General features: G+C 39.3%; 1 protein-coding gene across 1 annotated transcript in view; it reads right to left on the bottom strand.

Moving 5' to 3' along the window:
* The window catches only part of LOC121377700 (aspartyl/asparaginyl beta-hydroxylase-like), a 35,674-nt gene extending 25,855 nt beyond the window's left edge, over nt 1-9,819 (bottom strand). The window contains exons 1-2 of the mRNA XM_041505779.1: nt 9,687-9,819; nt 2,727-2,993 (exon numbers count right to left, since the gene is read on the bottom strand). Of these exons, the coding sequence (XP_041361713.1) occupies nt 2,727-2,993; nt 9,687-9,726 (307 nt within the window). The 5' untranslated portion in view covers nt 9,727-9,819. The remainder of the gene's footprint in view (nt 1-2,726; nt 2,994-9,686) is intronic.
* Nucleotides 9,820-14,034: the final 4,215 nt, after the last annotated feature.

The following is a 14,034-nucleotide window of genomic DNA, read 5'->3' as shown; positions in this document are numbered from 1 at the left end:
CTCGCCTATGCGCAGTCGGTGTAGGATCAATCCCCGTCGTTGGGCCCATTGTGGTATTTCTTGTTCCAGCCAATGCACTACAACTGATATATCAAAGGTTGTGTTATTCTGTCTGTGGGATGGTGCATATAAAAGATCCCTTGCTACTAATGTAGCGGGTTTCCTCTTGAAGACTCTTATGTCAAAATTATCAGATGTTTAACATCCAATAGACAATGATAAATAAATCAATGTACTTTAGTGATGTCGTTAAACAAAACAAACTTAAATTTATGACTCATGTAAAAACATCATAATTTTATAAATCATCTCATGTTGTTTACGAATGACTAAAAAATAAATACCTTCCTTACCATTAAGCATGTACGTTATGCAATTATAAATAAAGTGTGTTTTGTTTAATGACACCACTAGAGCACATTGATTTGTTAATCATCGGCTATTGGATGTCAAACACGGTAATTTTGACACAGTCATAGAGGAAATCTGCTACATATTTTCCATTAGTAGCAAGGGATCTTTTATAAGCACCATCTCACAGACAAGACAGCACATATCACAACCTTTGATATACCAGTTGTGGAGCACCGGCTGGAACGAAAAATAGTCAAATGGGCCCACCGACGGGGATCGATCCTAAACTGACCGCGCATCAAGCGAGCCCTTTACCACTGAGCTACGTCCCACCCCTTGTGTAATTATATGCACAGGATCAGTTCTATGTGGGTGCATTACATTATGTCAGTGGGTTTTCTTTACACTGAATAAGTAGAAGAAGGATATTGGAATCTTATAATTGTATTATTATACTTTCAATTAATAAATAGAAGATACTCCTCTCATGTCTTGTGATATCATCATTTATCAGCACGAGTTGATAAAAGTATGAAATCCGAGTGCTAATAAATTATGATATCACAAGACATGAGTACTCCATTCTTTTTATCATCCATTATCATTCTTTTCATTTGCGACAACTGTAAACAATGTCAGTAATGTGGGTTAAATGTCACTATATTTGGCAGCGGTAGACTCGTTAACTAGCAGAACGACAGTGGTGTGATGTCACTAATGATAGGTTTAGCTTTGAAACATACACAGTGATGTAACAAAAGAAGCGATATCTCCTAAGAGAATATCGCAGGAAATATCACAAATTATAGTGCCAGCAATATATCCTACAAAAGCCTTTAATGGATGATAAACTGTTGTTATTTCACTATTTTGACATTTATTTGTCATGCAGTATTTTCCCTACAAATTTGGCATGGCATAGTAAACACGAACTGGGATATTTTCACCATATTCAAGGCACTGTGGGTTTTTTCATTAATCCAAAACATTTATAAAAATACAGTGAAACCTGTCAAAACCTGACCCTCTGTAAACCGGAATTCCCACAAAACCGGACATTTTTCACGGTCCTTTTTTTTAAATCATTAAAGAACTTAACCTCTCTAAACTGGATACCTCATAAAACCGGACATTTTACTTGGTGTCTAGGGTGTCCGGTTTAGAGGAGTTTCCCTGTAAAAGTAAATGTAATTAATGTGCTTGCTTTAATAAATCAATGGCAAAATATATAATAGGGATATTTTATAAATTAATTTTTTTTTTAGTATTTTATAAAGACAATTTTGGAATTAATTATTGAAAAAGGCTTGTTTACTCTCATGGTAGCATGGCACCGATCCAGGCAAAATGGCGCCAGACTTACTGAGGCATGCTAAAAAGCTGGGGAAAACACTTTCATATAAATAATTACAAATTAATTGATCCCTCAAAGGGGGCGGGACGTAGCCCACTTGTAAAACGTTGCTTGATGCACAGTATGTCCGGGATCGATCCCCGTCGGTGCACCATGACTGGTATATCAAAGGCTGTAGTATATGCTATCCTGTCTGGAAAAGTGCATATAAAAGATCCCTTTCTGCATTAGGAAAAATGTAGCGTGTTTTCTCTTGCCTGATACATTACAATTCCAGGGTTTAGGCTGCAGCCCCAAAAATATTCACAATTTGGCTAATTTGCTAAGAAAATCTGATGGCAAATTCAAGTTTCATTTAGCCAAACATAAAAAATGGCGGCATATCTGTAAACAAAGCGAATTAGTAATGAAATATATTTGCCAGATTCCAACTTTAATTCGCACTTGGTGATTTGGGGAGCTACAGCTTAAACCCTGGCAAAAAACCCCACTCTATCAAGAATTCTTACATTGAACTACATCCCACCCACCCTCTCCTTCTAAAGGACAATGAATGACCTCTCACCCTCTCCTTCTAAAGGACAATGAATGACCTCTCACCCTCTCCTTCTAAAGGACAATGAATGACCTCTCACCCTCTCTTCTAAAGGACAATGAATGACCTCTCAGCCTCTCCTTCTAAAGGACAATGAATGACCTCTCAGCCTCTCCTTCTAAAGGACAATGAATGACCTCTCACCCTCTCTTCTAAAGGACAATGAATGACCTCTCATCCTCTCCTTCTAAAGGACAATGAATGACCTCTCAGCCTCTCCTTCTAAAGGACAATGAATGACCTCTCACCCTCTCCTTCTAAAGGACAATGAATGACCTCTCACCCTCTCCTTCTAAAGGACAATGAATGACCTCTCACCCTCTCCTTCTAAAGGACAATGAATGACCTCTCACCCTCTCCTTCTAAAGGACAATGAATGACCTCTCACCCTCTCCTTCTAAAGGACAATGAATGACCTCTCACCGATTAGTTTTTGAGCTTCAGGACTTGTGTACAACACGGCACCTCCTGCCACCAAAGAACTTAACACGACAAACAGGATCCACTTTCCCGATGAGCTGCTACGAGATTTGGTCTTCTCCGACGGCTTCGTTCCCGATGTGTTGGTGCGACATTTAGACTTCTCTGACTGTTTTGATCCCGGTGAGCTCGAGTTCGGAGACTGTTTGCGGTGCTTCGTGCCATTCTTCTGCTGTTCATTTGACTGGCTCTGTTTGGGAGATTTTTCAGCTAAAACAGATAAATAAGAAAAGAATGTGTTTAGTGACCCCTTTTCTTGTCGTTTAATCAGTGGGCTATAAAGAAAAAAAGCAGGGCTAGTTATGGGTGAGCAAAACATTTCGCCAAATTATATTTAAAAAATTAAAAACCCAGAGTAATTTTCCAACAAAACACCAATTATTACATGGAATTTTTTCACAAAATGAAAATAAAATTTGCCAACTGATCCTAAAATCGCGGCGAATGTGGCGAGTGGCAGAGCTAGCCCTGAAAAGGGATGGCCAAATTTACAAAGCCTGTTTCAGACTTAAACGTGTGTAACTACATACATTTACAATGCTTAAACACCTGCAGGCTGGTAGGTACAGGGTTCGCAGCCCGGTACTGGCTCCAACCCAGAGCGAGTTTTTAAGGGCTCAATGGGTAGGTGTATGGCCACTACACCCTCTTCTCGCTCACTAACAAACTAACAATAACCCACTGTCCTGGACAGGCAGCCCAGATAGCTGAGGTGTGTGCCCATGTCAACGTGCTTGAACCTTAATTGGATATAAGCACGAAAATAAGTTGAAATCAATCCAATGAGGGGATTCAAACCAGCTACTGCCAGTAGGAGCATTTTATAACAACATTAGCAGGGGCCTAGTTTCCATATATCTATATGTACCACCTGAGATTACAAATATTTGGGGGGGGGGGGGGTAAAATATATGATATAAATGCGTGTATGCATTTTATTCCATTGCCGAAAAAGTCTGCATACCACCTGAAAATCCCAAGCTAGGCCCCTGACTAGTAAATACTGCCCCCTCAAGTGAAGCTATATCCTGGAGCTGGGGGCCATGGGCAGCTGAACTACTACAGGTCCTGACTGGGTTATATAGAGAATACTAAACCGTTTATATAACAACTGTGTTTTCAAATGTACATCACTAGTGAAAGCGAGTGATGTATGATTAAAAACACACGAGTTGTAATAGACATGTTAAGGATCTCTAACATGTGGTAATTGTGACACCACAAGAGCACAATGACGTATTAATCATCGGCCATTAGATTTATAACATTTTGTCATCAGGGCTTCTAGAATGTTTACAAAATCCACTAGCCATGGGATCAGTGATTTTAAAAATTTACTAGCCACGATTAAAAATCCACTAGCCATGGGATCAGTGATTTTAAAAATATACTAGCCACGATTAAAAATCCACTAGCCATGGGATCAGTGATTTTAAAAATATACTAGCCACGATTAAAAATCCACTAGCCATGGGATCAGTGATTTTAAAAATTTACTAGCCACGATTAAAAATCCACTAGCCATGGGATCAGTGATTTTAAAAATTTACTAGCCACGATTAAAAATCCACTAGCCCTACTTTACTTAATACAGTTTTACTAATAGTAGTAATCAAATATGTTACCTAAAGAGGAAGAGATTAAAAACACTAAGTGTGGGGTAGGATATTCACATTTACAAAACAGACTTAAATGCAGCATTTGACCCAAAAAATTTCACTAGCCGTCTGGTTTGGCAATAGTAGTTATTTACTAGCCCAACACTGAATATCACTAGCCATGGGAGTGGGGCTACCATAATGTAGAAGCCCTATCTGGCATGGCAATAGTAGTTATTTACTAGCCCAACACTGAATATCACTAGCCATGGGAGTGGGGCTACCATAATCTAGAAGCCCTATCTGGCATGGCAATAGTAGTTATTTACTAGCCCAACACTGAATACCACTAGCCATGGGAGTGGGGCTACCATAATCTAGAAGCCCTATCTGGCATGGCAATGGTAGTTATTTACTAGCCCAACACTGAATACCACTAGCCATGGGAGTGGGGCTACCATAATCTAGAAGCCCTATCCGGCATGGCAATAGTAGTTATTTACTAGCCCAACACTGAATACCACTAGCCATGGGAGTGGGGCTACCATAATCTAGAAGCCCTATCTGGCATGGCAATAGTAGTTATTTACTAGCCCAACACTGAATGTCACTAGCCATGGGAGTGGGGCTACCATAATCTAGAAGCCCTATCTGGCATGGCAATAGTAGTTATTTACTAGCCCAACACTGAATGTCACTAGCCATGGGAGTGGGGCTACCATAATTTAGAAGCCCTATCTGGCATGGCAATAGTAGTTATTTACTAGCCCAACACTGAATGTCACTAGCCATGGGAGTGGGGCTACCATAATCTAGAAGCCCTATCTGGCATGGCAATAGTAGTTATTTACTAGCCCAACACTGAATACCACTAGCCATGGGAGTGGGGCTACCATAATCTAGAAGCCCTATCTGGCATGGCAATAGTAGTTATTTACTAGCCCAACATTGAATGTCACTAGCCATGGGAGTGGGGCTACCATAATCTAGAAGCCCTATCTGGCATGGCAATAGTAGTTATTTACTAGCCCAACACTGAATGTCACTAGCCATGGGAGTGGGGCTACCATAATCTAGAAGCCCTATCTGGCATGGCAATAGTAGTTATTTACTAGCCCAACACTGAATGTCACTAGTCATGGGAGTGGGGCTACCATAATTTAGAAGCCCTATCTGGCATGGCAATAGTAGTTATTTACTAGCCCAACACTGAATGTCACTAGCCATGGGAGTGGGGCTACCATAATCTAGAAGCCCTATCTGGCATGGCAATAGTAGTTATTTACTAGCCCAACACTGAATACCACTAGCCATGGGAGTGGGGTTACCATAATCTAGAAGCCCTATCTGGCATGGCAATATTAGTTATTTACTAGCCCAACACTGAATACCACTAGCCATGGGAGTGGGGCTACCATAATCTAGAAGCTCAGTCTGGCATGGCAATAGTAGTTATTTACTAGCCCAACACTGAATACCACTAGCCATGGGAGTGGGGCCACCATAATTTTTCCATTAACAGGAAGGTTATTTTATATGCACCTTCCAACAGACAAGACAGCATATAAGGGATATAACATGGCCTTTGATATACCAGTCATTGGAATGAGGAAAAAAACTCAATCAGAGAATGGGTCCACCGAGGGGGTTCGATCCTTCAACCTCAGCACCTCATATTCACAAGTGCTCTACCAGCTGAGCTAGATTCTGCCCAACTGTTTGTTGTCACTAACAAATATAATAGTTTGTTACATGCAGTAGTACAATTATGGGATGAGATGTAGCCCAGTGGCAAAATGTTCGCTTGATGTGTGGTCGGTCTAGGATCAATCCCTGTCAGTGGGCCCATTAGGCTATTTCTAGTTCCAGCTAGTGCACCACGACTGGTACATCAAAGGACATGGTATGTGCTATCCTGTCTATGGGATGGTGTATATAAAAGATCCCTTGCTGCTAATCAAAAAGTGTAGCCCATGAAGTTGTGACAGCGGGTTTCCTTCCTCAATATCTGTGTGGTCTTTAACCATATGTCCGACGTCATATAACCGTAAATAAAACGTGTGGAGTTCGTCGTTAAATAAAACATTTCCTTCCTTTCTTCCTTAGTACAACTGTGCTTTATAAACAAGGTCAGATTTTAATAAAACAATTTGTCATCCTGTAACTTTATGTAAGCATAGGTTCAAATGGAATACTAGATACATGTACACATACAAGACTGACATAACGAGACACTGTGTGTGCCTCTGGCTATGAATATATCATGGAACACAGCACTGACGCCGTTACATGGCACTAACATTGTCACGTGTACATGTAGCTCAGTTCTGTTCAGGTGTTTTGTCCTCAAAAAAACAATGTTGGTTTAACAACCACCACATTGTTTAATTAGTCAAACCGGCCTCGGTGGTGTCGTGATTAAGCCATCGGACATAAGGCTGGTAGGTACAGGGTTCGTAGCCCGGTACCGGCTACCACCCAGAGCAAGTTTTAACGACTCAATGGGTAGGTGTGAGACCACTACATCCTCTTCTCTCTCACTAGCAACTAACAACTAACCAACTGTCCTGGACAGACAGTCCAGATAGCTGAGGTGTGTGCCCATGTCAGTGTGTTTGAACCTTAATTGGAAAAAAGCACGAAAATAAGTTAAAATGAAATGAAATAATTAGCCAAGATTGAGTTCTCAATAACACCCCAGTACATTGTTTAATCAGCAACTTTTAATGTTTTAATGACACACCCCAGCACACTCTTTAATCAGCCACTATTACGTTTTTAATTATGCCCCAGCACATTGTCTAATCAGCCTCTTTTGTTTTTAAAAACACCTCAGCACATTGTTTTTAATGACACCTGAGCAGACGGACAGACAGGACAGGCAGGATTTCTGCCAGAGGGTAAAACAGGTATGGCGCAATACTAGAATTTGTTTTTTTAAAGTTAATCTTTTGACGGTATAACATCCACCCACCCAACCCCTCCCCCTTTATTATTTTTAGCTAGGGTTAGGGGTTAGGATTAGGGTTACGGGAGGGGGGTACTGGGCAGATATTTTTCCAAATTTGGCAGAAACACTAACAGGGATCTAGCCCGAGTACTCTGACTGTAAGAGAGCTAGACGGACATTTGGACATAAATACGGTCTTATTAAAGTCAGAGACCAAGCTATGTAATTTTTGGGCAATTGCCGACAACCAAAAAGTAGTAAAAGATTTCCTCTCTAATACCACAACAATACTATGTTTGACGTCAAATACATTTACATCGACCATTTTTTAGTTACTTAATTAAAAAAAAAAAATCAGATATTAATCACTAATACACACACTACAGAAAGAAGCCTGACAACACCCACATTCAGCTAAGCTTCGGCAAACTCCGGACAGCAGAATTCTAAGTTCGCCCACCTATACTGTGATGTTGCGTCACATGATCGCCCACTCAGCCATTCTGTCTTCCAGGGGCCGTCTCAAAACGACAAGTGCTCGACAATCACAAAAAAAAATTGTTTTGTGTAACGACACCACTAGAGCACGTTGATTCATTAATGATTAATCACCGGCTATTGTATGTCAAATATTTGGTAGTTTTATCATTGTGTTAGAGAGGAAGCCCAGTACATTTTATCATTAGTAGCAAGTGATCTTTTATAGGCTTATGCACCATCCCACAGACAGGATAGCACATACCACGGCCTTTGATATACCAGTCATGGTGCACTGGGTGAATCGAGAAATAGTGCAATGGACCCACCAACGGGGATCGATCCCAGACCGACAACGCATCAAGTAAGTGCTTTACCACTGGGCTGTGGACAATCACCAAAGGTGAAAAAAGTATTTCATCTACGAGTCGTTATGCCTGCTTGGCATGAGTACCACTCTGGCATATCAAAGGCCATGGTATGTGCTATCCTGTCTGTGGGGTGGTGCATAGGCCTAAAAAAGATCACTTGCTACTAATGATAAAATGTGGCAGGTTTCCTCTCTAACACTAATAAAATTACCAAATATCTGACTAGCTCTCTTACAGTCAGAGGGTATCAGGTCGTTTCGTAACCATACCATTTCGTACCATACCGGTTCATACCTAGAAGCATACCAGTCGTACCCAACGGCATACTAGTTCATAACCAGATCGTCTGCTTAAAATAGCACAGCAAATGGTAGTGCAGGGTGCACATTACTTTCTACGTCCGTTCAGACTAAGCAAAAAGCAGATTGGACGTGTTGCAACAGATACTAAATATGTGTTAAAGCAAATGGATAAATTAAAACAAAAAGTTGTATTCTTCTATCAAAAATGTATTATATCGGACAATGTAGGCATTATTAGACCTAAAAAAAAGTCCACATTCCAAAAACATGGGATATTTTTGTTATACGTGTGCACACGCACACGTAAGTACATGTGCGTGTATGAATGTTTTAGTTTTGAGCATACATACGTACGAAGAGAGGATCGGTCTTGCGAAATATTCCGATCGATATCTTGGAACGGTTATGCATAACAATAAACACCATCGCTGCACTGTGGAATCGACATCAAATTACAAGACAAAAGAATTGCTCTTTGGCTACGAAAAGGTATGCTTTTTGGTTACGAAAAGGTATGCTTTTTGGTTACGAAACGGCATGCTTCAGTGATGCATAGCACATAATTGCTCATTTAATGCTTATAAAAGATACTGAGTGATTATTACAACTAATTTTTTGCTAAATGTTACAATATAACATTATAATTGCATATTTATTTATTTTTTATTAATGTTAGGTGTAATGTACGACATTATTTAATTGGTTACAAACTGGTATGCTAGTAGTTATGAAACGGTATGGTACGAACGGGTTTGGGTACAAAACGTCTAGAAACCCAGTCAGAGTACTTGGGCTAACAGGGATCATGAACCTTATAGTCCCCTCCAGTTGGACAGGTAGGGGAGTAAAAAAAAATGGACAACCTACCATACTTACTTTTTATCCAATACTTTCACTTTCACATTTTTTTATTTTTTTTTAAATTTGTTTTGCCCTATAAGGCTGATAAAAATTCTTCCATTTAATTGTTTGTTTGTTTTTGTTGTTGTTTTATCATTCAGGGTAGGTTCCTATTTTAAGCCCATGCCATGGGCTTCATTTTGCGTGGACTTAAATACTGAAAATCCCACAATTGTTTTGCAACACTACGTGTTCCCGGTCACACACAAAAAGATCCAGAAAACCCGTCGGCGGAACAAGAAACAAAAGTCAAAACAAAAACGTGCACTCCAAATAAATAATCGTGCACTTGCTGAATAACTTACCATGAGAACTGCCTGGATTATTTTTCTTCTTTGAACCCATGTTATTATGCGCGTTTATTATGTTTTTCTCTGCTAGTTTCGCAGATGATTTTAAAGCTCGACAACTTGCCACCTAAACAAACCACGAAACGTCAACGTGGGTCGTTGAACGGAAGTCAGTACGTTGCGCCCTCTCTTTTCTTCGCCCATTGACGAAAAGATGCGAACATTTCCGATTGAATCCGAATCTTTACTTTTAGTCACTTACGTTGCTAGTTTTATTTCAACTTATTTCCGTGCTTACATCCAATTAAGGTTCAAGCACGTTGTCCTGGGCACACACCTCAGCTATCTGGGCGGTCTGTCCAGGGCAGTGGGTTAGTTGTTAGTTGGTTAGTGGTTAGTGAGAGATAAGAACCTTATAGTCCCCTCCAGTTGGACAGGTAGGGGAGTAAAAAAAAATGGACAACCTACCATACTTACTTTTTATCCAATACTTTCACTTTCACATTTTTTTATTTTTTTATTTTTTTTTAAATTTGTTTTGCCCTATAAGGCTGATAAAAATTCTTCCATTTAATTGTTTGTTTGTTTTTGTTGTTGTTTTATCATTCAGGGTAGGTTCCTATTTTAAGCCCATGCCATGGGCTTCATTTTGCGTGGACTTAAATACTGAAAATCCCACAGGTCACTACTAGTGACCTTAAACCTACCCATTGAGCTCTTTAAGAGTTCGCTCTGGGTTGGAGCCTGTACCGAGCTGCGAACCCTGTACCTACCAGCCTGTATTCCGATGGCTTAACCACTGTGCCACCGGGGCCGTTTCTTGTAATTCTAAGTTAAAAGAGATCATTCATATTATTTTTTCTTCCCGCAGTGTAACACAAAGACAATATGTATGGGGAGTCGTTTGTCTCTTTTTGATTTTTCCGCAAGGCTCAATGGGTAGGTGTAAACCACTTGCACCGACCAGTGATCCATAACTGGTTCAACAAAGGCCATGGTTTGTGCTATCCTGCCTGTGGGAAGCGCAAATAAAAGATCCCTTGCTGCTAATCGGAAGAGTAGCCCATATAGTGGCGACAGCGGGTTTCCTCTCAAAATCTGTGTGGTTCTTAACCATATGTCTGACGCCATATAACCGTAAATAAAATGTGTTGAGTGCGTCGTTAAATAAAACATTTCTTTCTTTCTTTCTTTTTGATTTAAGCTTCAGCATAATATTGAATGTTAAAATTTTGATAGTTTTTTTCACAAGAGATCTTTCATAGGCGTATACGGGTTCCCCTTAGGGCCTAAATGCATATATTTCGGTTTTGTCGTTCAGGTTATATTCATACCACGGCCTCTGATACTCGTGCAGCAAAGGTTGGGACGGGAAAAAACCTAATCTGACAATGTGCCACCGAAGAAGTTCGATCCTACGTGTGTCTACGGCATAAGACCTTCTTCAGGCAAGCGCTCAGTAAAATATGTTTGTTTTGTTTAACGACACTACTAGAGCACATTGATTTATTAATCATCGATTTTTGAGTGTCAAACATTTGGTAATTTGGACATATATAGACTAAGAGAGAAAACCCGCTTAAAATTTTCATTATTAGAAAGGGATCTTTTATATGCACCATCCCACAGACGGAATGTGTGTGTGTGTGTGTGTGTGTGTGTGTGTGTGTGTGTGTGTATATATATATATATATATATATATATATATATATATATATATATATATATATATATATCACGGCCTTTAGCCTAATATACCAGTCGTTGTGCACTGGCTAGAACGAGAAATAGCCCAACGGGCTCACCGACGGGAATCGATCCTAGACCGACCACGCATCAAGCGAACGCTTTAGCCTACCACTGGGCTACGTCCCGCCGTCCCTAGTTAAATATAAATCATGCACATAAATGTACTACAAATATGAACCTAATACACTGTGTATAGTATAAATTTAAATATATACTGTATATCCTTGAAGAACAAAATTGAGAAAATATTACAAATATAGGCTAAGCCAAACAGAATAATATTTATGCTTTCGATTACCTGATTGTCCCCAGAATAACCGTGCGGCCCTAACAATTTTAAAGAAAATCGATCACATTTAAAAAAAAAAAAAAAAATGCCTACCAACCGAGTCTAAATTTATATCACTAGCAAGCGATTATTTTTTTCTGATTTATTTACTTATTATTTTTTTATTATTATTATTATATTTTTTTTCTGATTTTTTTTTGGGGGGGGGGGATTGTTTGCGCCATAATTAATTGAGAATTATATATAATTATAAAGTTTAAAAAACCCACAAAAAACTTGCTCTCATTCTACAGATATATCTTAATATAAAATATTATAGTCTTTAAAGAAACCTTTATACAATGCCTACCTACCCTAAATAATTTGGCTTACATAATCGGAACCACACAGATTATTGTGTGTGGCCCTAGGCCTATATAATATAACACATAATGGGGGGGGGGGGGGGGGGGGGGGCGGTTCGGACTGTAAATTAATTAACCGAAGTCGCAAGTTGGTGATGTAGGTTCTTGTATTTTAAACATGAAACATGATTAATAAGTTTACAACATGCTCATACGGATAAAATATATATATTTGTCTAAAGTCTTAGGTAAACGATAGAGTTGACGCTGCGACTGAGAACCCCTAGGGTCTCCCCTAGGTCTCACCTCGTCAGTCTATCTTTGAGTCTCTATCTGTCCTTGGGTCTAAGTTATAGGATCTGGCTCAAATGATTACGTCTTAATGTTCCTTGGGGATCCCATTATTTTGTCACATGTTAAATTGTAATCGCTAACTGCTGATATAATAATTAATATAATATATATATATATATAAGAAAATCGTTACAAATCTGAAATTTTACTTTCTGAATTGATACATATCTGAAACTTGTGAAACACAAGATTTATAAATACAAAACTAAATTTGGGGGCATTTACATATATCTAGAAATTGTAGAACCTGCAGGATATATATATCTCAAACGTTAAACATGCAGATTAAGATAGAAAAATAAAACAAATGTTATTGCAGATGTGTAGGCACTATGCATGTATTCCATATTATGTGCAAACAGCACAAACCATCAGAACAAAAGTTTGTTTTGTTTAACGACACAACTAGAGCACATTGATTTATTATTCATCGGCTCTTGGATGTCAAACATTTGGTAAGTTTGACCACGTCTAAGAGAGGAAACCCGCTACATAGTAGCAAAGGATCTTTTATATGCACCATCGCACAGACAGGGTAGCACATACCACGGCCTTTGATATACCAGTCGTGGGGCACTGGCTGGAACGACAAATAGCCCAATGGGCTCGATCCTAGACCAAACGCTTTACTACTGGGCTACGTCCCGCCCCGCCATCAGACCAAAAACATATGACATAAAACTTGTATTAATTTAAACATATAAACAACTAACATGTACAAAAACATATGACATAAAACTTGTATTAATTTAAACATATAAACAACTAACATGTACAAAAACATATGACATAAAACTTGTATTAATTTAAACATATAAACAACTAACATGTACAAAAACATATGACATAAAACTTGTATTAATTTAAACATGAAACAGAAACAGAAACAGTTAGCCCCTCCATTGTCTACTTGCTTCTGTCGTGCACGTGATGTTCAGTCTTTTTAAAAGGGATCTTTTATATGCACCATCTCACGGACAGAATAGCACATACCACGGCCTTTAATACACCAGTTGTGGTGCACTGACTGGAACGAGAAATAGCTCAATGGGCCCACTGACAGGGAATCAGGCGAGCACTTTACCACTGGCCGGACTTGTTCGGATCCCAGTCGAGGCCTGGGATTTTTAATCCAGATACCGACTCCAAACCCTGAGTGAGTGCTCCGCAAGGCTCAATGGGTAGGTGTAAACCACTTGCACCGACCAGTGATCCATAACTGTTTCAACAAAGGCCATGGTTTATGCTATCCTGCCTGTGGGAAGCGCAAATAAAAGATCCCTTGCTGCCAATCGGAAGAGTAGCCCATGTAGTGGCGACAGCGGGTTTCCTCTCAAAATCTGTGTGGTCCTTAACCATATGTCTGACGCCATATAACCGTAAATAAAATGTGTTGAGTGCGTCGTTAAATAAAACACTTCTTTCTTTCTTTCGTCTCACCCCCAGAAACTAAATCATATAACAATGATATCAAAGGTTATCCTGTCTGTTGGATGATGCATATAAAATATATTTTGGTACCATTGGAACAATGTAGCGGGTTTCCTCTCTAAGACTATATGTCAAAATTACCAAATGTTTGACATCCAATAGCTAGCCGATTGTGATTAAATAATGATTAATAAAT

Source organism: Gigantopelta aegis, chromosome 7 (genome assembly GCF_016097555.1).
Source record: "Gigantopelta aegis isolate Gae_Host chromosome 7, Gae_host_genome, whole genome shotgun sequence".
NCBI lineage: Eukaryota > Metazoa > Mollusca > Gastropoda > Neomphalida > Peltospiridae > Gigantopelta > Gigantopelta aegis.
Note: the sequence above shows the minus strand (reverse complement) of the source record. Positions and strands in the feature narration are given on the sequence as shown.